The sequence below is a fragment of the Chiloscyllium punctatum genome, chromosome 45 (assembly GCF_047496795.1).
Source record: "Chiloscyllium punctatum isolate Juve2018m chromosome 45, sChiPun1.3, whole genome shotgun sequence".
Classification (NCBI taxonomy): Eukaryota; Metazoa; Chordata; class Chondrichthyes; order Orectolobiformes; family Hemiscylliidae; genus Chiloscyllium; species Chiloscyllium punctatum.
Genome location: NC_092783.1, coordinates 58,917,099 through 58,943,401, shown reverse-complemented (window position 1 = coordinate 58,943,401; position 26,303 = coordinate 58,917,099). Strand labels below are relative to the sequence as shown.

General features: G+C 41.5%; 1 protein-coding gene across 1 annotated transcript in view; it reads left to right on the top strand.

Moving 5' to 3' along the window:
- Nucleotides 1–26,303, top strand: part of cttnbp2nlb (CTTNBP2 N-terminal like b) — a 99,192-nt gene that overhangs the window by 56,454 nt on the left and 16,435 nt on the right. The window contains exons 3-4 of the mRNA XM_072563879.1: nt 10,209–10,439; nt 24,109–24,216. Coding sequence (XP_072419980.1) covers nt 10,209–10,439; nt 24,109–24,216 — 339 coding nt within the window. The remainder of the gene's footprint in view (nt 1–10,208; nt 10,440–24,108; nt 24,217–26,303) is intronic.

Sequence of the window (26,303 nt, the reverse complement as noted above, 5' to 3'; positions counted from 1 at the left end):
TTACCAAATTCAGAATTGCCTGTTTCCTCGTGGGCTTTACTACAAACTGCTCCAAAGAAACACCTCATACATTCCACAACTTCCTTTTCTTGGGATATGCTGCCAACCTGATTTTTCCCAATGCACCTGCATATTTAAGACCAGATGATTATTGTAACGTGGCAAACTTTTTATGAACTGGCATCCAGGAAGCCAGGAGTGTGCTAGTTGTTCAAATATTCTGGTTGATTAAGGGCTCCATATAATCAATGTAAAGAATAAAAGCTAAGAGCATTGAGTGTAGAAGTTGGGAGCTAATGTTCCGGCTATACAGGGCATTGGTTAAGCCATTTTTGTAATATTGTGTGCAATTCTGGTTACAGTGCATTAGGAAAGATGTTGTGAAACTTGAAAGGGTTCAGAACAGATTTACAAGGATGTTGCCAGGATTGAAGGGTTTGAGTTATAGGGAGAGGTTGAATAGGCTGGGGCTGTTTTCCCTGAAGCATCAGAGGCTGAGGAGTGACCTTATAGAGGTTTATAAAATCATGACGGGTATGGATAGGGTAAATAGACCAGGTCTATCTGGGGTGGAGGAATCCAAAACAAGAGGGCATAGGTTGAGGGTGAGAAGAAAAATTTAAAAGGGACCTAAAGGGCAATTTTTTCACCCAGAGGGTGATGCGTGTACAGAATAAGCTGCCAAAGGAAGTGGTGGAGGCTGATACAGTTCCAACATTTAAAAGGCATCTGGATGCGTAAATAAATAGGAAGGGTTTAGAAGAAAATGGGCCAAGTGCTGGAAAATGAGACTACCTTAGGTTAGGATATCTGGTTGACATGGACTAGTTGGACCGAAGGTATTGTTTCTGTGCTGTATATCTCTATGACTCTAAATAATAAAACATGATATAAGGGGTATACACCACTGTTCTCCTTTATGTACAGCACAAATCACCTAAATGATTTTTTAACTTTGACTTAAATAAAACTTACCAGCACAGAGCCTTCTCATTCTCACTGTCAGTTTATCACTATCACAAGTGCTGGTTCAGAAGGTGCCTGTTTAAAACAGCTATGGTAGTGTATGTCTTAGATGCCTCTTCTACTTCCTGATTTATTTTCTGCCCCACATCCGAACGACTGCTAGGAGGTCTGTACAAAACTCCCATCAGGATCTTTTCTTCCTTTTGCAGTTCCTTGACTCAATCCACACAGATTCAGGGAGAAAGTGAGATCTGCAGATGCTGGAGATCAGAGTCAGAGATGTACAGCATGGAAACGGACTCTTCGGTCCAACCCGTCCATGCCAACCAGATATCCCAACCCAGTCTAGTCCCACCTGCCAGCACCCGACCCATTTTCCTCCAAACCCTTCCTATTCATATACCCATCCAAATGCATCTTAAATGTTGCAATTGTACCAGCCTCCACTACTTCCTCTGGCAGCTCATTCCATACATGCACCACCCTCTGCGTGAAAATGTTCCCCCTTACCTCTCTTTTATATCTTTCCCCTCTCACCCTAAACCTATGCCCTCTAGTTCTGGACTCTCCGACTCCAGGGAAAAGACTTTGCCTATTTATCCTGTCCATGCCCCTCATAATTTTGCAAACCTTGATAAGGTCACCCCTCAGTCTCCGAAGCTCCAGGGAAAACAGCCCCAGCCTGTTCAGCCTCTCCCTATAGCTCAAATCCTCCAACACTGGCAACATCCTTGTAAATCTTTTACTGAACCCTTCCAAGTTTCACTACATCTTTCTGATAGGAAGGAGACCAGAATTGCACGCAATATTCCAACAGTGCCTAACCAATGTCCTGTACAGCCGCAACATGACCTCCCAATTCCTGTACTCAATACTCTGACCAATAAAGGAGGAGAAAGTGAGGACTGCAGATGCTAGAGACCAGAAGAAGGGTTCCTGAAGACAGGCTTATGCCCGAAACGTCAATTCTCCTGCTCCTCGGATGCTGTCTGGCCTGCTGTGTTTTTCCAGCACCACATTTTTCAACTCTGACCAATAAAGGAAAGCATACCAAATGCTTCTTCACTATCCTATCTACCTGTGACTCCACTTTCAAGGAGCTATGAACCTGCACTCCAAGGTCTCTTTGTTCAGCAACACTCCCCAGGACCTTACCGTTAAGTGTATAAGTCCTGCTAAGATTTGCTTTCCCAAAATGCAGCACCTCGCATTTATCTGAATTAAACTCCATCTACCACTTCTGAGCCCATTGGCCCATCTGGTCAAGATCCTGTTGTAATCTGAGGTAATCCTCTTTGCTGTCCACTACACCTCCAATTTTGGTGTCATCTGGAAACTTACAAAATGTACCTCTTTTATGCTCGCATCCAAATCATTTATGTAAATGACTAAAAGTAGAAGACCCAGCACTGATCCTTGTGGCACTCCACTGGTCACAGGCCTCCAGTCTGAAAAACAACCCTCCACCACCACCCTCTGTCTTCTACTTTTGAGCCAGTTCTGTATCCAAATGGCTAGTTCTCCCTGTATTCCATGAGATCTAATCTTGCTAATCAGTCTCCCTTGGGGAACCTTGTCAAATGCCTTACTGAAGTCCATATTGATCACATCTTCTGCTCTGCCCTCATCAATCTCTTTGTTATTTCTTCAAAAAACTCAATCAAGTTTGTGAGCCATGAATTCCCACGCACAAAACCATGTTGACTATCCCTAATCAGTCCTTGCCTTTCCAAATACATGTACATCCTGTCCCTCAGGATTCCCTCCCCTAACTTGCCCACCACCGAGGTCAGGCTCACTGGTCTATAGTTCCCTGGCTTGTCCTTACCACCCTTTTTAAACAGTGGCACCACGTTAGCCAACCTCCAGTCTTCCGGCACCTCACCTGTGACTATTGATGATACAAATATCTCAGCAAGAGGCCCTGCAATCACTTCTCTAGCTTCCCACAGTGTTCTCAGAGTTGAGAGTGTAGAACTGAAAAAGCACAGCATGTCAGACAGCATCCGAGGAGCAGGAAAATCAACGTCTCTGGCCACAGCCCTTCTTCAGGAATGAGGCTGGAAGCCTCGGGAGTGGAGAGATAAACGCACCTTCCAACCCTATATTGGTTCTTGCTGTCTATTTTTATTTTCGTTTTACAGGGCAACCCATCCCATCTGCCTGCCCTTTCAATAGCAAGCCAGGTACCATCAGGATGTGGAGAAGGTGACATTTCAATGATAACCCTTCAGCACCTGAAATGTCAACGTCTCCACCTCCTGATGCAGCCTGATTTGCTGCGTTCTTCCAGCTTCCTGCCTGTCTACTTTGGATTCCAGCATCTGCAGTTTTTTTTTTGTCTCTGCCCTTTCAAAAGGGCATAGAACCTTGGATATTTGATTCCCGGTATAGCATGCCTCAAGATGTCTATAATATCATATCCAACAATTTCAAATCTGCTTTACATGTTCATTTATTTTGTTTCGTACAGTCTGCAAATTTAAGTAGAACATCTTCCGTCTTGCACTGACTGCCCCTTTCATATGGTTGTCCCATATATATATATATATCCATACATATGCGCGCGCGCACCCATGCAGACGCATTCATATGTGCATATCCCATCCCATCGAAACAGCTTCCTCCTTCTCCAAGTGGGAAATGTCCTATAAATACAAACACATTTCTCCCCCAGCAATCTTTTCAGCCCTTTGTTTACCTCTTTACTCAGGTTGACGTTGTGCCAATCAGCTTGTGGCCTAGGTCATCATCTGGAGATTAACAACTGTTTGGTTCTGTTTTTTAACTTAAACCTGCTAACTGCTCATATTCACTCAGCTTTTACTCTATCTGCAACATTATTTGTGGAATCACTTAGTTCTGACTTGAAATAGCATAAGCAAATATTAAGTCAAAACCTTGGAAAGTACATAATTCATCCATTTACAAACTGGCTCAATTTTGATTTTTTTTTTGGGTGATATCAGTTGGATTTTCCATCCTTAGAAATGTGCAGTGGGGTTCTCCTGCACTTCAGTTGAATAATAAATTGGTCAGAATTTAGTACCTAGACTAGAGGTTTCCCAATTTGGCTCTTACCTGTTATGCTCACATTGTTAGACTCCATTAAGTTCTGACTATTGTGTTTTAGGTGATGTAATGTTTCTTGCAAAATAATGCCTTCCTTCGGGACGGCACAGTGGCTCAGTGGTTAGCACTGCTGCCTCATCGTGCCAGGGATCCGGGTTCAATTCGTGCCTTGGGCAACTGCCTGTGTGGATTTGCACATTCTCCCCGTGTCTGCGTGGGTTTCCTCCGGGTGCTCTGGTTTCCTCCTACAGTCCAAAGATGTGCAGGTTACATGAATTGGCCATGCTAAATTGCCCGTAGTGTTCGGTGTATTAGTTAGGGGAATGTGTCTGGGTGGGTTGTTCTCTGGAGGGTCGGTGTGGACTTGTTGGGCCAAAGGGCCTGTTTCCACACTGTAGGGAGTCGAATCTTAAAAAAAATCTTTTGAGTTCGTACTAGCAATGCAAATGAAGATTTCAGTTACTTTTTTTAAACTGCAAGACTATTATTTGTTTTTATGCTAGATTTAGCGCTACCAGAATCTTCAGTAAAAAGAAAATGATGAATATTAATGAAAGCAGGATAGATTTATGACAGAACCTCAACGTGAAGGAAGTGACAAGTTGGCTTTAGTTCAATGCCACGCAAATATTCTCAACAAAGAACAATTCATGCCTGCCCTTTTTCTGTGGTTGCTGCTGATATTTCGCCATAAATGCATAACTCACTTGACAGGAAATCTGGATTTCTGTATTGTCTAAGTAAAAATAGTGCTAATTTGTATCTGTCTATTGATTAATTTATTCACTGATTTAATTGAATATTACATCTATTAGACATCAAATTAAAAATGCTAAGTCTGGAAGATGCTTGGCATCAAGTAAGCTGAATTCCTTGGCATTAAGCATCAGATAACTGAAAAAATATGTTATGCATGGTTCAGCAATTTATATTGAAGTGCATCATTTTGACTATGAGCGCATGTTGTTGGAAAGAATGAGAATAGGCTGAATGCATCAGAATTCTGCGCTGCATGGAATGATCCTAAAAATCCGTTATGGAAAACACATTCCCTGCCTAATTCAAATATTTCCTATGCAAGATCACTTGCTACTGACTCTGAAAGGTGAACAAATGAAAATCATGATTTGCAGTTTTTCTCATTTTCATATTTTCTCTTGTCCTTGTAGTTACGTTAATTGGAATGAGGGCAATGACATTAGAGTTCATGCCTATATGAATTTTCTTTGAAAGTTGAAACAAATAGATTGTTTCTGTGAATGTTAATAAAATATATCCTCCTTTTGACTTAGCTTCACGATCAATAATATTTGATGGTAAGTTGTAGAGGATAACCTATAGATCTAACGATGGCACTTGTAGGTTCTAAATGAAATTGGATATATATTTGAAAGTGATGAATTTGGAGAAGCACAGAGTTAAAGCTGGAGAATGGGACTGGCTGGGTAGATCTTTTGGGGAGTCGTACAGACACAATGAGCCAAATAGCGACCTCCTATACTGTAAAATTCTATGCTTTAATCAGTTAATAAAGAAAAATACGACAGATGCTGGAAATCTGAAACAGACGCAGCAGATTTGGCAGCATGTGCAGAGAGAGAAACAAGAGTTAATGTTTTGAGTTTGGTATGACTTCTTCAGAAATTTTGAAGATAAGCCATACCAGATTTGAAGTGTTGACTGTATTTCTTTCTCCACAAATGCTGCCAGACTGGCAGAGCTTTTGCAGCATTTTCGATATTTGTTTGCGCTTTCTCTTACTATTTTTATTTAAACATAAAAGCTAGCATTCAGAATGGGGGATTTGGAAAAGTTGCCTTAATTGTTATGCATGCAGTAGGAAGAACAAGTTGGCTGGTTGATGACCACTGACTGTAATTGCAATTTATTCCCCCAATGGGATCAGTATTCCAGGTGGTTATGAGCTAGAGTGAAAATGTTTGCTGGCTGAAATTCACTATGAAGTGCAAATTTCTGGCTCATTAGCTTTCCTTCATTATTTATGGTCCTGTAATTGTGCCCATCGGAATTTGTATGGATTTTGTTTGACCTGGAATGTTGCGATGTTTTTAAGTTTGGCTGATGAAAGAATGCATCTTTTAAAAAGCCTTAAACATTGTCGAATTCCAGTAGCTATTATAAAGCATTGCTTAAGCTTTTAGGATTTTTTTTCCACTTCAGTTCCATCTAACAATTCTACACATGCAAAGTGCTGAATGTTTGGAACTATTGGCATAAATCTGTTGTCAAGATTAGAGTAGTGCTGGAAAAGCACAGCAGGTCAGTCAGCATCCGAGGAACAGGAAAATCGATGTTTTGGGCAAAAGCCCTTCATCAGGAATAAATGTGTTGTGTAGAATCTGCTGTTTATCTTTTCATCATTTAGACATTTACTGCAGAGCTACAACTGGTTACTGTGAAAATTGCTCCTCAACATTGTGGACCAGTTGCTGCAGCACTAGGAACCACACCTTTTGTACATTTGCTATCCCTGTGCTAAGTAAGTTTAAACACTCAGCACACCTTGACCAAATAAATTGGCAGCAACTGAATACCAAATGCTCACATTGTCCTCTGAAGTGACAAGCTTGTCATCAGAATGATCTAAATCAGTTTCAACAAAGATTTGACCCCAAACCTCTCTTCTCATCCCCAGAAACATGCCAAGTGTTACAAGTGTTCTCTGTATCTAGATTTGTAGTGACTGCAATATTTAGCGTTTTTAATAATTAAAGCCAACAAAGTGTGCTCCATGTACAACATTGGCAGGTAATGCAGTTCCACAATTATGTAATATAAATATAATGAATATGACACAAGCCCAACCAGATAGGAACTGCCATTATTGAAGTCTGCTGAATGGTATTTTCATTGTTTTGGCGTGAATAAGTAACATAGGTGCCATCAGAATTCCAGTGGTGATTCTGATTGCAACAAGTAGTGGGGAGAAAGCAGTGAGGAAACTTGGCTAAGAATTTTAGTTGGTGACTGCATGCACAAATTAAAATTCTGCATATGTTGGGAACAAATACAGGTTGGTTATCATTTATTTGCATGTTCAAAAATTGAAAAGGCGTTGAAAACTTGAAGGTCTTTTCGAAAGCAGAACCCAACAGAGCTGTCAAAACAGATTTCTGGCCCTTTTAGGGGAAAACATCTTCACTCGCCCCAAATACACTCCAATGGATCTAAAAGGTGAAGCCGTTCTTCCTAAAGGCCTGAACTCGGTTATCTAAAGGTCTGTTCAGGTCTTTTTGAAAGTAGTTTCATTTTCAGCTACATTCGGGCAGGTTCGGGCCAAGTCAGGTTTTGACCAAAGGGACATTAACTGATCTGTAAGTATTTAGACCTATCTGAAAACCAAAAGTATCCTTTATCCAAGAAACAGCTGGCCCTGAGGTTTTTTGATGTAGGAATCGTGACTTGTACTCTGTAGGAATCAAATAGTTTTGACTAAAAATGAAACATGGTGCAAATTTGGACCTATTTATTTCTGATTCAACTCCCCGATAATGATAGGATTTGAGATAATACTTGCAATTGAGGAATATATGTAAAAAATTTTTTGAAAAATGAAGAACAAACATAAAAAAGAACCACATTTACTTCTGGGACTATCAGTCAGTGAATGATGACTTCAACCAACTCGAATCTGATGGAAGCAAGTGTCAATTAAGTGCTGCCTGACTTGTTACACCTGCCACTGCAGTGCTCTATCATGGTAAAAGCAATGTTCCTCACAGTCAATGTCCTGACCTTTCTCTTCAGAAGAATGCTACCATTCTTCCAGCTCTTCAGCATTCATCATATCCCCTCTCTGCCTGCTCTAATTATGCAGCACCTGACATGCAAAGATCCCGTGGTACCCTTTGCCTAGAATTTGTAAGGTTTCCCCAAATAATTTCAAGCATCATTAATCTCACTTTCAGGAGCTTATCATACGTTCCACAGTGGCTTTGGTGGAAGAATAAACTGTCTTGTGTCTACACTCACCTTAGTAAAGGATAGCAAGATTGAGTTGTTTCCCAGAAACTATAGTGTAAGGCATCCGTCTTTTAAAATGAACTAGGAATCTGAAAGCTATCAAAGATGTAGGTATTGTGGCAGCTTCCAGAGTACTGAGGCACTGACCTCTAAGTTTTGATACTGATGATCAAAGATGACTTGACTGAATGGAGTCCTTTTCTGTTAACAAAGTAAGCCATCTTATAATATAGCACTGTCAGTGCACAGTGTGTGCAGAATTTAACCTGGAAGAAGCCAGCTGTGTTAGCAAACCCTACCTACCCAAGCTGCAGCGCAGACTTTGTCACAGAGGAGCAGGATGCACAAGTTGAATTGGTAACATCTTTGATACATCAATAAACAGTGGTTACATGTTGGCCATTAGGCCTGCTTGTCCTTCCAGATAATTTTATTAAATTCAAATTTTACCATCTGCCACGGTGAGATTCAAGTACACGTCTACAGAAGGAAAGATATAAAAGAGACCTAAGGCGCAACTTTTTCACACACAGGGTGGTACGTGTATGGAATGAGCTGCCAGAGGAAGTGGTGGAGGCTGGTACAATTGTGACATTTTAAGAGGCATTTGGATGTGTATATGAATAGGAAGGGTTTGGAGGGATATGGGCAGGGTGCTGGCAGGTGGAACTAGATTGTGTTGAGATATCTGGTCGGCATGGACAGGTTGGACCGAAGGGTCTGTTTCCATGCTGTACATCTCTATGACTCTATGAGAACATTAACCAGGGGTTCCAAATTGCTAGTTCAGTGGCATTACCACTACACGACTGCCTTCACGTGTGCTGCCTCCAATCCCCATAATTGACATGTTGAGTGTCTGGAACAGACTACGAGTAGCGGAAGCAAGTACAATTTTGTCATTTAAGGTACACATAGTACATGGATGGCATAGGTATGGAGGGATATGGATGAAAAGCAGGCAAGCAGGACCAATTTAAATTGTAAAAACTGAAAAATGTTGGGCCAAAGGGTCTGCTTCCATACTATAGACCTCGATGACTCTATGACTTGCCCATCACAGCAATTACCTCAGTAAAATCCATCCCCTTAGTGCATAAATGCCCCAGGACTGACTCTGGCCATTGCCCCCACCAGCTGACTTAGAAGGACAACCTTGACAGATGAGTGACCAGGCCCTTGACAGATATGTTTACATCTCCTCAAGTGACCTGCTATTAATATCTGGACTCGTTGCCCTGGAGCTCGTTGCAAGACACACCGTGGCCCATTCCTTGGACTGTAATGATAGGGAAACCCCAACGTGATCTCGGTAAATGGACCACTGGCCATCTTCAGGACTGAGAGACTAAACCTTTGACTAACTGTGGCAACACCCTGATGATTCGCTTCACCTTAACAGAAGGCTATTCCCTTTCGACATATGTATATGGCCACTTGGTGTTTGATGTGTAAGCTGTTGGCACATGGTGCAAGTCTGACATTTTAATGTAGCATGGTACCATACATTACAAGTCCACTCCCTTAAATGATCATTTTTGGCAAATGTCACAGTCTGGCTGGCTTTGTGTCTGCATTAAAGGCAAGGGAAAGCAGAAATACCGTGAGCATGTAAATAGGTACAGTCAGTGAATGCAAAGAAAGCAAGCTCGCAACCCTGAGATACACTTGTTCTCACGCATGGCATGTTCCTGTTCCTCCCATACAGACATGTCAATGAGCTCCAAACTGCAGTATTAACATGGTGAACTATTGTATGAGAGTTTGAAATGTGCCATTGTGATGTGCTGAGACTGTTGCTTTGGAGCAGTGAGCTGGAGAGGCAGTCAGTACCCACGAAGAGTACTCTGCGGTGTTGGAAATACTGGCTAACCAGCAAGTTTCAGCCCACTGATACTTAAGCTTGTTGTGACTATCGCCATCTAGTTTCCCTCTATTGACTGGGAAAATGGAAACTTGCGAATAAAGTGGAGGTGGACAGTGTGGGGGCGGGGGGTGGGGGGAAGCGTTGAGGCTGGGACAGATATTCTTGGAAAAGGCAGACAGCCGATTTCTCTTTGATTTTATGTTTAGCTTTGAATGTTATTTTTTAAATTAATCTGGTGGCATATGTTCATTTCAAATAGGATTAAATTAAGGATCAAACTAGTATTTTATGTTCTAAAAATCCCTGGGTTTTATTATAGGCTCAGCACAGAGATCGTTTCATCCAAGAGCGCTATGGAAAATATGACATCAGTGACCCATTCCTTGCTCTACAAAGGGATTCTGAGTCAATCAGGGGTGGAAACTGTGGAGACAAGCAGCCTGTGTGCACCAACCCATTATCTGTGCTCAAAGTGGTAATGACACAATGCAAGAAGATGCAGGAACGAATGGTATCCCAGTTGGCTGCTGCAGAGAGCAGACACCGAAAGGTATTGCTTAAAAAAAAATATTGCATGCTATCTTATTTTGTGATTATGCTAATTTTGAGGGAGCAATTTACGACTAAAATTAAGCAACCTACTCTTTTAAGAGATCCAGCACAGAAACTGCTGTAGAATTGCTCCTTCTGTGTTGTAGGTTTTTATGATTCTATTTCACATCATGTAGATTTGTTATTTGGAGGTAAGTTAGCATATTTGGCTGAAAGACTGATTTGCGATATGTAGAGACATCTACATTGTGAGTTCAGTTCTCAGACTAACGGTCCCACCTTTTCAACTCATCTGAGGTTAAACCACTACTATTTCTTCCTCTCCTGGCATCCCCACCAGTACCCCTCCACTGACACACACATTCATTTGGCTGAACTGGTCCTCCCCCTCAGTTTCTCATTTTGAATCCTCCCACTTCTTCCAGGTGAAAGGGATAGCCATGGGCACCTTCATGGGCCCCAGCTATGCCTGTCTCTTTGTCGGTTACATGAGACAGTCCATCTTCCGCAGTTACACCGGCACCATTTCCCAGCTTTTTCCTTCTCTACATTGACTGTATCAGTGCCACCTCATGCTCCCACACAGAGGTTGAACAGTTCAGCAACTACAACACATTCCAACCCAACCTTCAAGTTCACCTGGACCATCTCAAACAACTTCCTCCCCTTCCTGGACCTCTCCATCTCCATCAATGGTGACCAACTCAACACTGACATCTTCGACAAACCCATCCGACTCCCACAGCTGGACTACACCTCCTCCAACCTTCCCTCCTGTAAAAATGCTATCCCTTATTCTTAATTCCTTCATCTCCACTACATCTGCACCCAGGAGGATCAGTTCCACCACAGAACACACCAGGTGGCCTCCTCCTTCAAAGACCGCAAGATCCCCTCCCAAGTGGTCGATGATGCCCTCCAGTGCATCAGACCCACTTCCCACACCTCTGCCCTCGAACTCCACCCTCCAACCATGACCGGGACAGATTACCCCCGGTCCTCACCTTCCACTCCACCAACCTCCATATATATTGCGTCACCAATTTCTAGTCACCTACAAATGGACCCCACCACCAGAGATATATCGCCCTCCCCATCCCATCGCTTTCCGTAAAGACCATTCCCTCCATGACACTCTTGTCAGGTCCATACCACCCACCAACCGACCTTCCTCTGCCACCGCATGAAGTGCAAAAACTGTTCCCTCACCTCTGTCCGAGGCCCAAAGGAGCCTTCCACATCCATTAGAGTTTAACCTGCACTTTCACATATGTCACTTACTGTATCTGCTGTTCCCGATGCAACCTCCTCTACATTGGGGACTGCTTTGGAGAGCATCTCCAGCATGCCTGCACCAACCAACCCCACCGCCTTATGGCCAAACACTTCAACTCTGCCAAGGCCATGCAGGTCTTGGGACTCCTCCATTGCCACACCCTAATCACCCAACGCCTGGTGGAAGAACGCCTCATCTTCCACCTTGGGACCCTCCAACCACACGGCATCAATGTGGACTTCAGCAATTTCCTCATTTTCCCCTCCACCCCCTCCCCCCACCTTTTCCCAGTTCCAACTCTGCATCGCTTTCATGACCTGTCCTACCTGTCCATCTTCCTTCCTACATATCCGGTCCGCTCTCCCCTCTGACCTATCACCGTTACCCTCCCCTCCACCTACCTATCTCACACTCCGCTACATTGTTCCCCCCCGCTCCACCCCCCTCCCATTTATCTCTCCAACCCTCAGCGCACAAGTCTCTTTCCTGATGTAGGATTCTTGCCCAAAATGTCGATTCTCCTGTTTCTTGGATGCTGCCTGGCCTGCTATGCTTTTCCAGCACCACATTCTTGACTCTGATCTCCAGCATCTGCAGTCCTCACTTTCTCCTCCTCAAACCACTACCAGTCATGTCCCTCTAATAAAAGAACAGCCTTGTGGTCCTTTGGGACTGTGATGACTTAACTGTCGTTATTTGTTTGTTCACACAATGTTGGTGTTGCTGCCTGGGTCAGATTCCTAATTGATTTCCAAGGTGCTGGTGAGTTGCCTTCTTGAACCACTAAAATTTGTGTGGTGTAGGTATAATGTGATGGTACAAATAGACTTTCAGGATTTGACCCATTACCAGTGAAGGAATGGCAATACATCATTCTGAATTGGAACTATATGGATTGGGGAGGTTCTGAGGGTAATATGTTCCCATGTATCTGCTGGCGTTGTTCTTAGTAGTAGAGTTCCTGGGTTTGGAAGATACTGTTGAAGGATGCTTGGTAAATTGCTTTACTACAACTTGCTTATGGTCTGCAGTGCTTCCACTGTACATCAATGTCACAGCTCACCCATTTTTAAGAGTGTTGCTAAGACACTCTTTTATTTAACACTTAATTCTAGTCAGGCGTTCTGAATCAGCCAGTTTATTCTGTAAAAAAAAACCAAAGAACTGTGGATGCTGCAAATCAGAAATAAAAACAAGTTGTTGGAGAAACTCCGGAGTTTCAGCAGCATCTGTGGAGAGAAAGTAGAGTTAATGTTTCAGCACAAATGACCCCACCCTTCTTCAGTGTTTTCTACATTTTAGCTTTCTTGTCTATGCTGCAGGAAGTAGATCCAAAACAATGTTTTCCTGATTTTCTATGGATTTTTAACAGCATGATCACAGAGCTGGCACATGGACACCAGGGTCTCAATGCCAGTATGGCATTTCTAAAGATAAGTTTGTTATAATTTTTCTTTCCTTTCTGTGAAAATGCCCAACATAGTCACAAATATCCAAGGAATACCACGATACCACGTTGAAGTGTTGGAATCAGTATGGAGTCAAAACTTGAATTCCCTGTTATACGATGGAGAGTGGTCCACCACCTTTGTTGTCTTTCTTGGCCTCAGGATATCCCAAAATGATTTACGGCAATTAAGAACTTCTGAATTGTTGTCATTTCTGTAAAATAGAAAGAGAAAGTGAATTTCCAACACACAAATTCTATAATTTAATATTGTTAAAGGAGCACTCCAGAACGTGTGTCCCACAGTAAGCATTACAGTGAAGCAGTCTGAGGAGAGTGTCTGGCAATTAGCATCACAGTGAAGCAGCCGGGGAAGTGTCCTGCAGCTGCATGCAGCGAAGCAGTCTGCCTAAAAGTGCATTGTGGTTCAAGTAAGAGATGCCTTTTGTTTGTCTGGGTAGAGTCAAACTCCAATATTTTTGTCTCTTTGATATGAGTCTAAACAGAACTGAGTGCATTTATGACTATGTGTATACATTTTTTCAATGAGTAAAATATATTTTGAAACTTTAAAAAGTCTGTCAAAAAGTGATGGGTAAGTGGAAGGAACTGATTCAGTGAGTGAGGTTGTTGAGTATTTATACTGTTTATCTCATTTATATTTTGTAAAATCTTTATTTTGGTTTTATATTTTAAGGGCAATAGTGCAGATGGCCAGAGGTTATGGACCTGAGAGTAATCAATATTATTTAATTTTAAAGGCAATCTGAGCATTTAAATTAGAGTAAGGTGGAAGAAAAACTCGAGTCTGTGGCATGCTTCTGTTGCTCTGTGGGAATATCGGTGCAGTTCCAATGCCCTACCCCAGAATGTGTACAGGAAGTGTCTCCAACTGCAGGTCCGAGAAGCCTAAGTTTGAAACTGGAGCAGTGGCTGGGAACACTGGAACATCTACCAGGCTGAGCATGGCTAGTATATACAGAGAAGTTAAAACTCCTCAGACAGGGAAGAATGGATATTCACCAGACCAGAATAAGAGGACTATACAGGCTGTGTAGGAGTCTCCTGTGGTTAGTCTGGATGCTTTTGGGATGGGGGGGATGGCAGGTGTCTCCAAAGAAAGTAGCAACAGCCAAATTGATTGCACTGTTTGGCACTGCCTTATGAGAGAAGAGGAATCAGTGATAAACTATTATGTTCCTACAAATGAGACTCTGATAATATTTTGCCTCCCAGTTGCTGGGGTCCAAGGATGTCTCTGAGCAGCTAGAGGAAATTCTGGAAGATAAACTGGCAGCGTGGGTTGGTACCTGGGACTTCGATATTGTCTCCATTATGGAGACGTGGATAGAGCAGGGACAGGAATGGCTGTTGCAGGTTCCAGGATTTGGATGTTTCAGTAAGAACAGAGAAAGAGGGGGAGGTGTAGCAGTGTTGATCAGGGACAATATTACAGTTGTAGAAAGGAAGTTTGGGGACTCATTGGCTGAGGTTAGAAACAGGAAAGGAGAAGTCACAATGCTGGGAGTTTTCTATAGGTCTCCGAATAGTCCTAGAGATGTAGAGGAAAGGATAGCAAAGATGATTCTCTATAGGAGTGAGAGAGACAGGATAGTTGTCATGGGCGACTTCAACTATCCAAATATTGACTGGGATCACCACAGTACGAGTACTATAGTTGAGTCAGTTTTTGTCCAGTGTGTGCAGGAGGACTTCCTGACACAGTATAGGCCTACAAGGGGCAAAGCCACTTTTGATTTAGTACTAGGTAACGAGCCTGGCCAGGTGTTAGATTTGGAAGTAGGTGAGCACTTTGGAGACAGCGATCACAATTCTGTCAGGTTTGCTTTAGTGATGGAAAGGGATAGGTGTACTCCACTGAGCAACTGGGGGAGTTACAGCTGGGGGAAGGGAAATTACGATGCAATTAGGAAAGATTTAGGAAGCATAGAATGGGGAAGGAGTTTATTCAAGGAAAAGCTCCTGTATGTCTTAGATAAGTATGTACCTGTCAGGCAGGGAGGAAGATATAGAATGCGTGAGCTGTGGTTTACTAAGGAAGTGGAACCCCTGGTCAAGAAGAAGAAGAAGAAAGCTTATGTTAGGACAAAATGTGAAAACTCCGGGTGCTTGAGGGTTACAAGGAAGTCAGGAAAGACCTAAAAAGAGAGCTCAGAAGAGCCCGGAGGAGATATGAGAAGTTAACCCTAAGGCTTTCCATAGGTAGGTCAGGAATAAAAGAATGACAAGAGTTAAATTAGGATAATAGTGGGAAGTTGTGTGTGGAGTCAGAGGAGATAGTGGAAGCACTAAATAAATATTTTTCTACAGTGTTCACTATAGAAAATGAAAATGTTGGCGAGGAAGATACAGAGATACTTGCATCTAGACTAGAAGAGATTGAGGTTCACAAGGAAGAGGTATTAGAAATACTGCAGTGTGTGAAAATGGACAAGTCCCCTGGGCCGGATGGGATCTATCCTAGGATCCTCTGGGAAGCAAGAGAAGAGATTGCCGAGCCTTTGGCATTGATCGTCAAATCATCATTGTCTACAGGAATAGTGCCTGAGGACTAGAGGATAGCAAATGTGGTTCCCTTGTTCAAAAAGGGAAGTGGAGACAACCCTGGTACTTATAGACCAGTGAGTCTCACTTCAGTTGTTGGTAAAGTGTTGGAAAAGGTTATAAGAGATAGGATTTATAACCATCTAGAAAAGAATAATCTGATCAGGGACAGTCAGCACGGTTTTGTGAAGGGTAGGTCGTGTCTAACAAATCTTATTGAGTTTTTTAACAAAGTGACCAAACAGGTAGATGAGAGTAAACCGGTTGATGCGGTGTATATGGATTTCAGCAAGGCGTTCGATAAGGTTCCCTACAGTAGGCTATTATACAAAATGTGGAGGAATGGGATTGTGGGAGACATAGCAGTTTGGATCAGTAATTGGCTTGCTGTAAGAAAACAGAGTTGTAGTTGATGGAACATGTTCATCTTGGTGTACAGTTACTAGTGGCATGCTGCAAGGGTCAGTGTTGGGTCCACTGCAGTTCATCATTTTTATAAATGACCTGGATGAGGGTTTAGAAGGGTAGGTTAGTAAACTTGTGGGCGACACCAAGGCCGGTGGAGTTGTGGATAGTGACGAAGGATGTAGTAGGTTGCAGAGACACCTAGATAGGATGGATGCAGAGCTGGGCTGAGAGGTGGCAAATGGAGTTTAATGTGGACAAGTGTGAGGTGATACACTTTGGATGGAGTAATCTGAATGCAAAGTACTGGGCTAATGGTAAGATTCTTGGGAGTGCAGATGGGCAGAGAGATCTCGGTGTCCACGTACACAGATCCCTGAAAGTTGTCACCCAGATTGACAGGGTTGGTAAGAAGGCATACAGTGTCTTGGCCTTTATTAATAGAGGGATTGAGTTCTGGAACCAGGAGGTTATGCTGCAGCTGTACAAAGCTCTGGTACGGCCACGCTTGGAGTATTGTGTACAGTTCTGGTCACCGCATTATAAGAAGGATGTGGAAGCTTTGGGAAGGGTGCAGAGGAGATTTACTAGGATGTTGCCTGGTATGGAAGGAATGTGTTACGAGGAAAGGCTGAGGGTCTTGAGGCTGTTCTCGTTAGAAAGGAGAAGATTGAGAGGTGACTTAATAGAGACATACCAGATAATCAGAGGGTTATAGATAGGGTGGACAGGGAGAGCCTTTTTCCAAATATGGGGACAGCAAACACGAGGGGACACAACTTTAAAGTGAGGGGAGATAGGTATAAGACAGATGTCAGAGGTAGTTTCTTTACTCAGAGAAGTAAGGGTATGGAATGCTTTGCCTGCAACGGTAGTAGATTTCGCCAAGTTTAAGTGCATTTAAATCGTCGTTAGACAGGCATATGGACGTACTTGGAATAGTGTAGGTGGGATGGGCTTCAGATTAGTATGACAGGGCACCGCAACATCGAGGGCTGAAGGGCCTCTACTGCGCTGTAATGTTCTATGTTCTATAAACAACAATGATTGTGAAACACATCGGTACCGTGACATGGGCTTTCAAAACAAAAGGGAAGAGGTCCCTGGGACCTAAGTTAGGAAGCAAGTTTTAAAAAGTAGGATCTCAAAGGTAGTGATTTCAGAATTGCTACCAGTGCTACTTGCTAATATAAGTAATTGGAATACATTTGATGAACATATGGCTGGGAGATGGTGCAAGGAGACAGATTTCAGATTCCTGGGATGTTGGAACCAGCACTGGGGGATGTGGGACCTAGTACAAGCTGACAGGTTGCATTGTGACAAAACTGGAACTGATGTGTCTTAGTGGGAGTGCTTGTTAGGGCAGTTGGGGGAAGAAGTGGTTTAAACTAAAATGGAAGGGAGATGGTAACCTATACAGGGAGACCGAAAAGAGGGAAGTGAGCAAAAACTAAAAGACTAGGAAATGAGACAATTCAAAGGCAACAATCAAACAGGTATATAGTGCAAATGTGAATAAGGATGTTAAAGAGACAAACCTAGAGCATTCGCAGTGATTTAGTCATGCAAATAGGTGTAACCAGTTATGATATAGTTTGGGTTAGAGAGACATGGCTGCAAGTTACCAGGGATGAGAACTAAAAATGCAGGGGTATTTAATTTTTTGGAAGGACAGATTAAAAACATAAGGGAGTTGGGGTAGTATTACTAGTTAAAGAAAAGATTAACATGAGATTAGTTCCAGTAAGTAAAATCTGTATGGATAGAGCTCAGAAACACAGTTTTGCATATAGATTCCCAAACTGTAGTGGTAATGTTGGAGAAGCATTAAGAGGAAATTAGAGATGCAGCAATAAAGGTAGAGCTGTAGTTATAGGAACTCTATTTTGCATGTAGACTGGGCAAACAAATAACAATATCATAAGATAATGTTATTCATATGATCATAATGAATAGTGGTGCTGGCTCGAAGGGCAGAATGGCCTACTCCTGCACCTATTATGTATTGTCTACAAGAGGAAGAATTCATAGAATAGGATGATTTTCTGGATTGATACGTTGAGGAACTAATTAGAAAACAGACAATCCTAGACAGTGTTGAGTAATGAGAATGGAATAATTGGCAGTCTATCTCTATGAGGCCCCTTGAGGAAGAGTGACCATAATGTTGAATTTTTTTAATTAAGTTGGCGAGTGACATAGTTGACTGAGACTAGGGCCCTGAATCGGGTCGCAATTAAAAGATATGGGTAGACGATTTTGAAGTGAGATGAGAAATTTCTTCACCCAGAGAGTGCTGAGCCTGTGAAATTCTCTACCACAGTAAGTGGTTGAGTTCAAAACATGGAATACTTTCAAGAAGGAGTTTGATATAGTCCTTAAGGCTGAAGGAATCGAAGAATGGGCAGAAAGTCAGCATGGGATACTGAATTGAATAATGATTCATGATCGTAATGAATGGCAGAGCTGAATGGCCTGCTGTTGCTCCTGTTTTCTATGTATCTAAATAGTAGCCAGGGCACTGAAAAAAGCAGTCACCTGGGTGTCCCATCAAGTGTATCTGTGAATCCTGTTGACCTTTTTATGCCTTGATTATTCTGGCTACACAAACCTAATTAAATTAATGGAACTTTTACAATTCCCTATCACAATATGCAGCCCTGATTTTTAAGTTGAATTCTTTGCAGTTATGGTTGGGTTAACAATAAAACATTCAGGGGAAGTGAGGAAATTACAGAGAATGCTGGTTGGCACAGAAAATTCTACTTGAGTTACTTTAATAATATGTTGAATCCTTTATGGCTGTTCTTCCATAAATTACATGGATCATACATGCACTGTAAATAGTATAACCCAAAAGATCACATCATTTACTGAAAAATGCTGACAAAGTGGTAAATTCAATTGTGGGATGTGAATTATTCCCAAAGGATTGCACTAAATGTGTACTCATACATGTTGTTATATGAATCAAGCTATTGTCAATATTAATGTGGTAAAGTATATCTCCAGACAGACTTCTAACTGAAGTTTTAAATACAGTACCTGTTGCCGTTGTAATTCAGAATGTATCATTATAAGGGAATGGTAGACATGTTCCTTTTCATTTTAATTAACCTGGTAAAAATATGTTCTACATTTATTACTTTTACAGGCTATAGTGAGGCTTCCATGAAAACTGTTGGACCTTCTGCTAAATAAATCATAGTCTCTGCAGTCTAAACACCTGAAAATTAATAAGATCTCCTGGGCACCCCCTCCCCCCTTGCCCAGAGAATGTGCTTATAAACTACAAAGGTGAACATAGGAACAAGAACAAGCAATTCGGCTCCTCAAACCTGTTCTGTTATTCAGTTAATCATACCTCGATCTCCCTTAACACTCTCTTTGCCCACGTTTGTTCTATAATCTTTAGTATCTTTTATCAAAAATAACTATTTATCCCAATTGTGAAATTTACAATTGACCGAGCCTCAGCCACTACTTTTAAGGTGGTGATTTGATGGGCATGAGGTTCTAAATTTCTGTCATTTATGTGAAGAAGTACTTCCTGACATCAGCCCTAACGTTTTAGATGTAATTTGAAAGGTTTTGCACTTTGTCATCACAGAAAATAATTTATTTTCATCTGCCTTATCAACTGTTCAATCACCCTAAAGACGGTTGGTCTTCTGTACTCAAGGGATACTAAATTAGAAACAAGCTGCCCTTATTGTTCCAACCTAGAAGAAGGTTAAAAATCACTCTACACCAGGTTATAGTCCAACAGGTTTATTTGATAGTACTATCTTTTGGAGCACTGCTCCTTCATCAGGTAGTGGCTCTGAAAGAAAGTACTTCAAATAAACCTGTTAGACTATAACCTGGTGTAGAGTGATTTTTAACTTTGTCCACCCCAGTCCAACACCGGCACCTCCCTCTTTTAGGTAAGTACAATATGAAGGGCAGTAGGCATCTCAAAATGCCACTAGCTAAAAGGGCCCCTCCAAATCTCATCATTCTGGTGTGGAAGTACATTATCAATTCTTCATTGTCATTTGGTCAGAGACTTGGAATTCCCTACTTAATGTTACTGTGATTGCTCAAATAAAAGTGAGTGCTACAGTGCTGAAAGAACTCAGCAGTAATAGTGCTGAAGAAGTCATATTGGACTCTAAACACTCGCTCTATTTCTCTCTCCACAGATGTTGCCAGACCTGATGAATTTCTCCCACACTTACTGTTTTTAATATGACCATGTTTGCTGACACTATGAAGCATGCACTGTAAACTTTAGTGAGTCATTTGCATATGCATTCTGAAATCCCGTGCAAGCATGTTGCCAGATTTGTGTGCATGTGCTGTTGCAAGGGATGCCAGCAGTCATGAGCCTTTTTATAGAACTGTGAGTGCATCTACACCACACTTTTTGATGCCAGCTTCTCAACTGCAATCAGGAATGGCCTTGTCATTGATCACACAATACCAGGTTATACACCAAAAGGTTTATTCAGAGGCACTAGCTTTTGGAGCACTACTCCTTCATCAGGGCTCTGAAAGCTAGTGTCTCCAAACAAACCTGTTGGACTATAACCTGGTGTTGTGTGACTTTTAACTTTGCCCACCTCAGTCCAACACCAGCTCCTCCAAATCTTGTTAGTGATGTTCACATTCTGTGAACATAGTGAAATGTTTGTTTAGTCCACATACCATTCTAATTAATCTATGATGCACACCTTCCATTTTTCCTGAGGCCAATAACTGCGCTCAGTACTATAAATGGAGCCAACCACACACAGAATGGTGAAAGTCTTTTCAGTTCTTATTATTCTAGCTGCCTTGAGATTTAATTTGCCTGTGGATTTGTTTTTATATCTGTTGTTAGCAGCTTGGACTTCAAAGTTTCTCCTTTCCCAGCTTCTCACCATTTACAAAATTCTCTAGATGTATTTTTTGGATTCATAATGGATGACCTCACTCGTCAGCAACTGGTTTACTGCACACAACATAGTTTTCAAGATCATTTGATTGTATCCTGTTCTGCAACTAAAACTAAAAATACGTAGTCTGTTCCCAACTACAAGAGAGTCTGGTACTGGAAAAGTACAGTAGGTCAAGCAGCATCCGAGGAGCAAGAGAATCGATGTTTCTGGCATAAGTCCTTCAACAGGAAATCTGGCATCTGCCTGAAATGTTGATTATTCTGCTCTTCCGATGCTGCCTGACCTGCTGTGCTTTTCCAGCACCCCATATTCGACTCTGATCTCCAGCATCTGCAGCCCTCACTTTTTCCTAGACTATTGTAGTCATGATTTGGAGGAGGTGGTGTTGGACTGGGGTAGACAAAATTAAAAATCAGCATCAAGTGTGTGGTGCTGAAAAAGCACAGCAGGTCAGGAAGCATCCGAGGAGCAGGAAAACGGATGTTTCTGGCAAAAGCCCTTCCAGAATGAAGAGGCAGTGCCTCGAAAGCTAGTGCTTCCAAATAAACCTGTTTGACTATAACCCTGGTGTTGTGTGATTTTAAATTTAGACTATTGTAATCCTGTTTAAGGGTTTTAATGAGAGATTAGGTGTGAACCTCACTTAAATGGTGTGAATCTCACTTTCTTGGTTTCAACCGCTCCTATTGTGGTGATATATCTGGCTTGTGTTCTGATCTCCAACTGAAGTATTTCAGTTTTGATCTGACAGTGATAGCTATTGATAGATTCTTGAATTTGTAGACATGCCTGGCACATTTACAATTTAAATAATCCAATGCAGCTCAACTGCTACAGTAACCAGGTTTATTGTGGAAGCAGTTTTTAAAAACTTAATTACTAGGCTTGTTTTGAACTTAACCTATGATTATCTGATATAAGTTTTCTACTGATTGGGTGTGTTCTAAGACTGTAATGAGACACTAATGATATACATCAGATCGTCTGAACTATAAATTTGTCTTAATTGTTCATTTGATGTCAGAATTTGCAATAAAATAAATGTTGAGTACAGTTTGCTTCAGAATGCTTGAATAGTAGCTCGTGTTTGCATATCATCATAATGCTGCAAGTCTATGTGGAAAGTAGTTAATTGAACTTAAATGTGCTTAAATTTTGATTATAATTCTCAACACTTCTGGATGAGTGGAGATGGTGTAATCTCTAACTCAGCCGAAGTAGCAAAAACAACACCAACCCTCTGTTGTTCACCATCAACAAGTTGTAACTTGTAACCAAAATAGCCCAGCCTAGCTCAGTTTCAACACTGAAAAAGCAGCCCTAATAGGCCAGTAAGTATACAAGTTGAGTGGAAATTGCTATTTTTTAATATCCATTTTTAGTTGGTTTTAAGTTTCTACTACAAGCAGCTGCTAGCAAGAGTAGTCTTAAGTTACAAGTAAGATGATAGACCTTTCACCACTGGAACCTGATTTTTAAACTGATGAGATGTGAAAACTGTGGGCTATTGGGAAATTTGCACCTGATTAGCACTGAGACATTAAGGAAGATTAAGAGAAACTGTGTCATGCATCAAACCTGGGAAAGTTGGATTGATTCTGATGATTTCAGAGAGCAATGAGAGGTCGACAAGAAGAAGAATTTCAGATTGTTAGGTTAACTGTTCATTAAGCATGTGTGTGACTGGGTTTGACTCTGGTCACAGTTAAATTATTATTGGATGTTAACCTGAGTAACATTTTTTGAATTTGTATGTATATTTGAAAGCAAAGACCCTCTGGAAGTTTAATTAAACCCAATCTTTTAGAATCCTTATGAGTCAACATTGCAAGCATATTATCTACTCACTACTAAATTGCCGATTGAGGATCTTTCTGTGCCTAGATTGATTGATTGTGTTCTATATTGTAGCACTAACAAAAAGACTTTGTTAGTTTAGCATGCTTTAGGGTGACCTGAGGTTTTGAAAGACATTGAATAAATGCAAGTCTTTCTCAAGTATTAAAAAATCTCACCATGTCCCACCCTCCTCACAGTGGGCTAGGTGGTGTACTATGGTTTGAATGTATCTGTTGAAAGAAGCATGATGGAGAGTACAAATTATCAAATTTAGGGTTGAGATGTTAATAAAATGATCTGCTTATAAAGCATTGGTCTGACCTTAGTTGGTATTGTGCCCCCTTCTAGGCAATGTACTTTAGGAAGGATATGAAGGTTTCTGAGCAGGTGTTGGGAAGGTTAATGAGCACTTCATTAGAGAAGCGACTTTTTTTTTGTCTTGCTGAAGAAAAGATTGAGAGGCAATTTATGGAGATATTCAAAATCATGAGCACTCTGTCCAGCTTGTATGAGGGGGCGTAACTACAAATTGAGGGGTGATCGATTTAAGACAGATGTCAGAGGCAGATTCTTTATACAGAGTGTGGTAAGGGCGTGGAATGCCCTACCTGCTAATGTAGCCAACTCAGCCACATTAGGGAGATTTAAACAATCCTTAGATAAGCACGTGGATGATGATGGGATAGTGTAAGGGGACAAGCTGAGAATAGTTCACAGGTCAGTTCAACATTGAGGGCCAAAGGGCCTGTTCTGCACTGAAAAAAAAGTAGGGGAAACATCATCTTGTTGACACAGTTGTCCAGGACCAGAGAGCACTGATTTATGGAGACTAGCAAAAGTAGCACAAGTGACTTTTTCTAATACAGTTCTTCCCAGACTCTAACTACCTAAAAGGTATGGTGGAGGAAGGTACAACCAAGGCTTTTAACAGAGAATTAGATAATCATCTGAGGTGTTTAAAAATAAATCAAGGCTACAGAAAAAAGGCAGAATGTTGGACCAAATCAGTTGATCTTCTCTAGAATCAGTGCAATTGCCCAAATGGCTTTATTCCGTATTGTAGACACTGTAAAATTGTAAACACCAGCTTACTGTGAATTTACTTTAATAGTTCACGATGGTTCAGAAAATGAAAGCAACAGAAATCATATCTGGAAAGTTGTCAAAAGCTCTATTTTTTTGATGACTAAGGTTGACTTTTTTTTTGTAGGTTATTGTGGATCTAGAAGAAGAGAGAAGACGACACGCTCAGGACACAGCTGAAGGGGATGATGTGACCTACATGCTGGAGAAGGAGCGTGAGCGACTCACTCAGCAGGTATAATACAACTAAGCCTGTCTCCTCTTGGGTTTATTCAAATAGGTTAATCCGTTCTGATCCCCTTTTGTTTTTGAGCAAGAGTAAACTCACGCTTTTTCACTGAAAGCATAGTGACATTGCATCCTTGGAAATGTGAAATTTAAAAAAACACATGCTGGATGTTCTCTGCAGGTCAGGCAGCATCTGTAATGAGGGGGTCATGGAAGTTGTTAGCTATTTGGATCAATGAATAGGACATTAATTTTATTCCTATTCTCCATAGATGATACCTGACTTACTGAGTACTTCCAAACTTGGAGTTTAACTTAAATCAAATAATAAGAAATAGGAATAGGCCATTTTGACCCCTGCTTCATCATGGAATTAGAACATGGCTAATCTAATTGTGGTTTTCACTTCACTTTCCTTCCTGTTTTCCATCTGATTCCCTGAAATACATCATCTTTAAAAATTCCCTCAGTGTCTGGGCCTCTGAGCTCCTTACATGGCAGCAACTTTCAAAACTGAAAGTTAATGCATCAGCATGTGTGTGGAACATCAGGGAAGACTGCTCCCCTGTACATCAAACATCTGTCTAACTCCCTTCCAAACATTCAATGAGTCAGCCTCCGCTGGTGTCTGTGAAGACTCATCTAAAGACAGATGACCATCTGAAAGAGAAATTACTCGTGATCTCTGGCTTTAATGGGAGACCCCAGTCTATAAGCTAATTATTGATCTCTCTACGAAGAGAAACATTTTCAGCACATACACTGTCAAACCCTTTCTCAATCTCATCTTTCAATACGTTCAACTCTCGTTCTTCTAAAGCCCAAAGAGTGTAGGCCCAATCTCCTCATCATTCTATAATCATTGTTCCCAGTGAAGTTAAATCTCTGAGATGAAAGCTGTGCGATATTGCAGGTGTGGTACCTCTAATGCTCTGTAGAATTGGAGCAAATTATTCCTACTTATGTATTCTATCTCCCTTGCAGTATAAGCCACAATTCAATTTTTCTCCCTAATTACTTGATGTTTTTGCCTCTGCAGCGAGCATCTAAAATCCAAAAGAACTAAAGGAAAAGTCTTATGATCGAACCCTCATACTGGCAGTTTATTGCTCCACAAGGGTAGTATTTCATCTAGGTGAATATACTCCTGAAGAGAGATCTAGGCAGCTCCATTGGATCTATTTTTATAGATTTAGTGACTGAGCAAATTATCACCCAAGACATCTGGAAAATTAGAGATTTTAGTTAGTGGGATGTTGCAGATCAGTTCAACCAACAAAAAAGGTCAAGGAGCTTTATTCTAACACATTGTATTTATGTAGCACTTTTACTGTGGAAAAATATCCCATAGACTTCATAAAAGGCCATGGACTAGACGTAATTATTTGGGGCCTCACCAAAATGGCTGTACAAATAGGGCTTTTAAACAGAATAATGAGAGGAGGGAGAAGAGGATTCCAGAGCATTGGGTCAAGGTAAAGATGGCAACGATTGTGCCACAGGTGGTGGGATCCACAAGGAGATGGAGGAACAGAATTTTGTAGAACTTAGAGCTTGAGGTAATTGTAAAAGGTAAGGGGTCATTAGTTATTTTATATTGCCAATTATGGATGACCAAGATACAATTGGCCAACAACAGCAGGAGTGATGGATGAGCAACATTTGAAGTAGTGGGATAGGATAACAGGAGCAGAGTTTGGATGTGTCGAAATTTGCAGAGCTTGGTGGATGGAAAGCCAAACAGGACAGCATTCATGTAGTCTGGTCTGAAGATCTGGGAGACTCCGTTTCAGAGATGGTAAATGGAAGCAGGAAAAGCAGTGAAGTAATATTCAGATCCAAGCTAGAGAATGTCAAGCTTTTGTCTGGCTCTGTCTCTGTTAAATATTTTTGCTTCTGCATTTGTAATTGTTTTGCTTTTGGTTTTTATAGCTGAAAATGTGTTGCTGGAAAAGCGCAGCAGGTCAGGCAGCATCCAAGGAACAGGAGAATCGACGTTTCGGGCATAAGCCCTTCTTCAGGTTCCTGAAGAAGGGCTTATGCCCGAAACGTCGATTCTCCTGTTCCTTAGATGCTGCCTGACCTGCGCTTTTC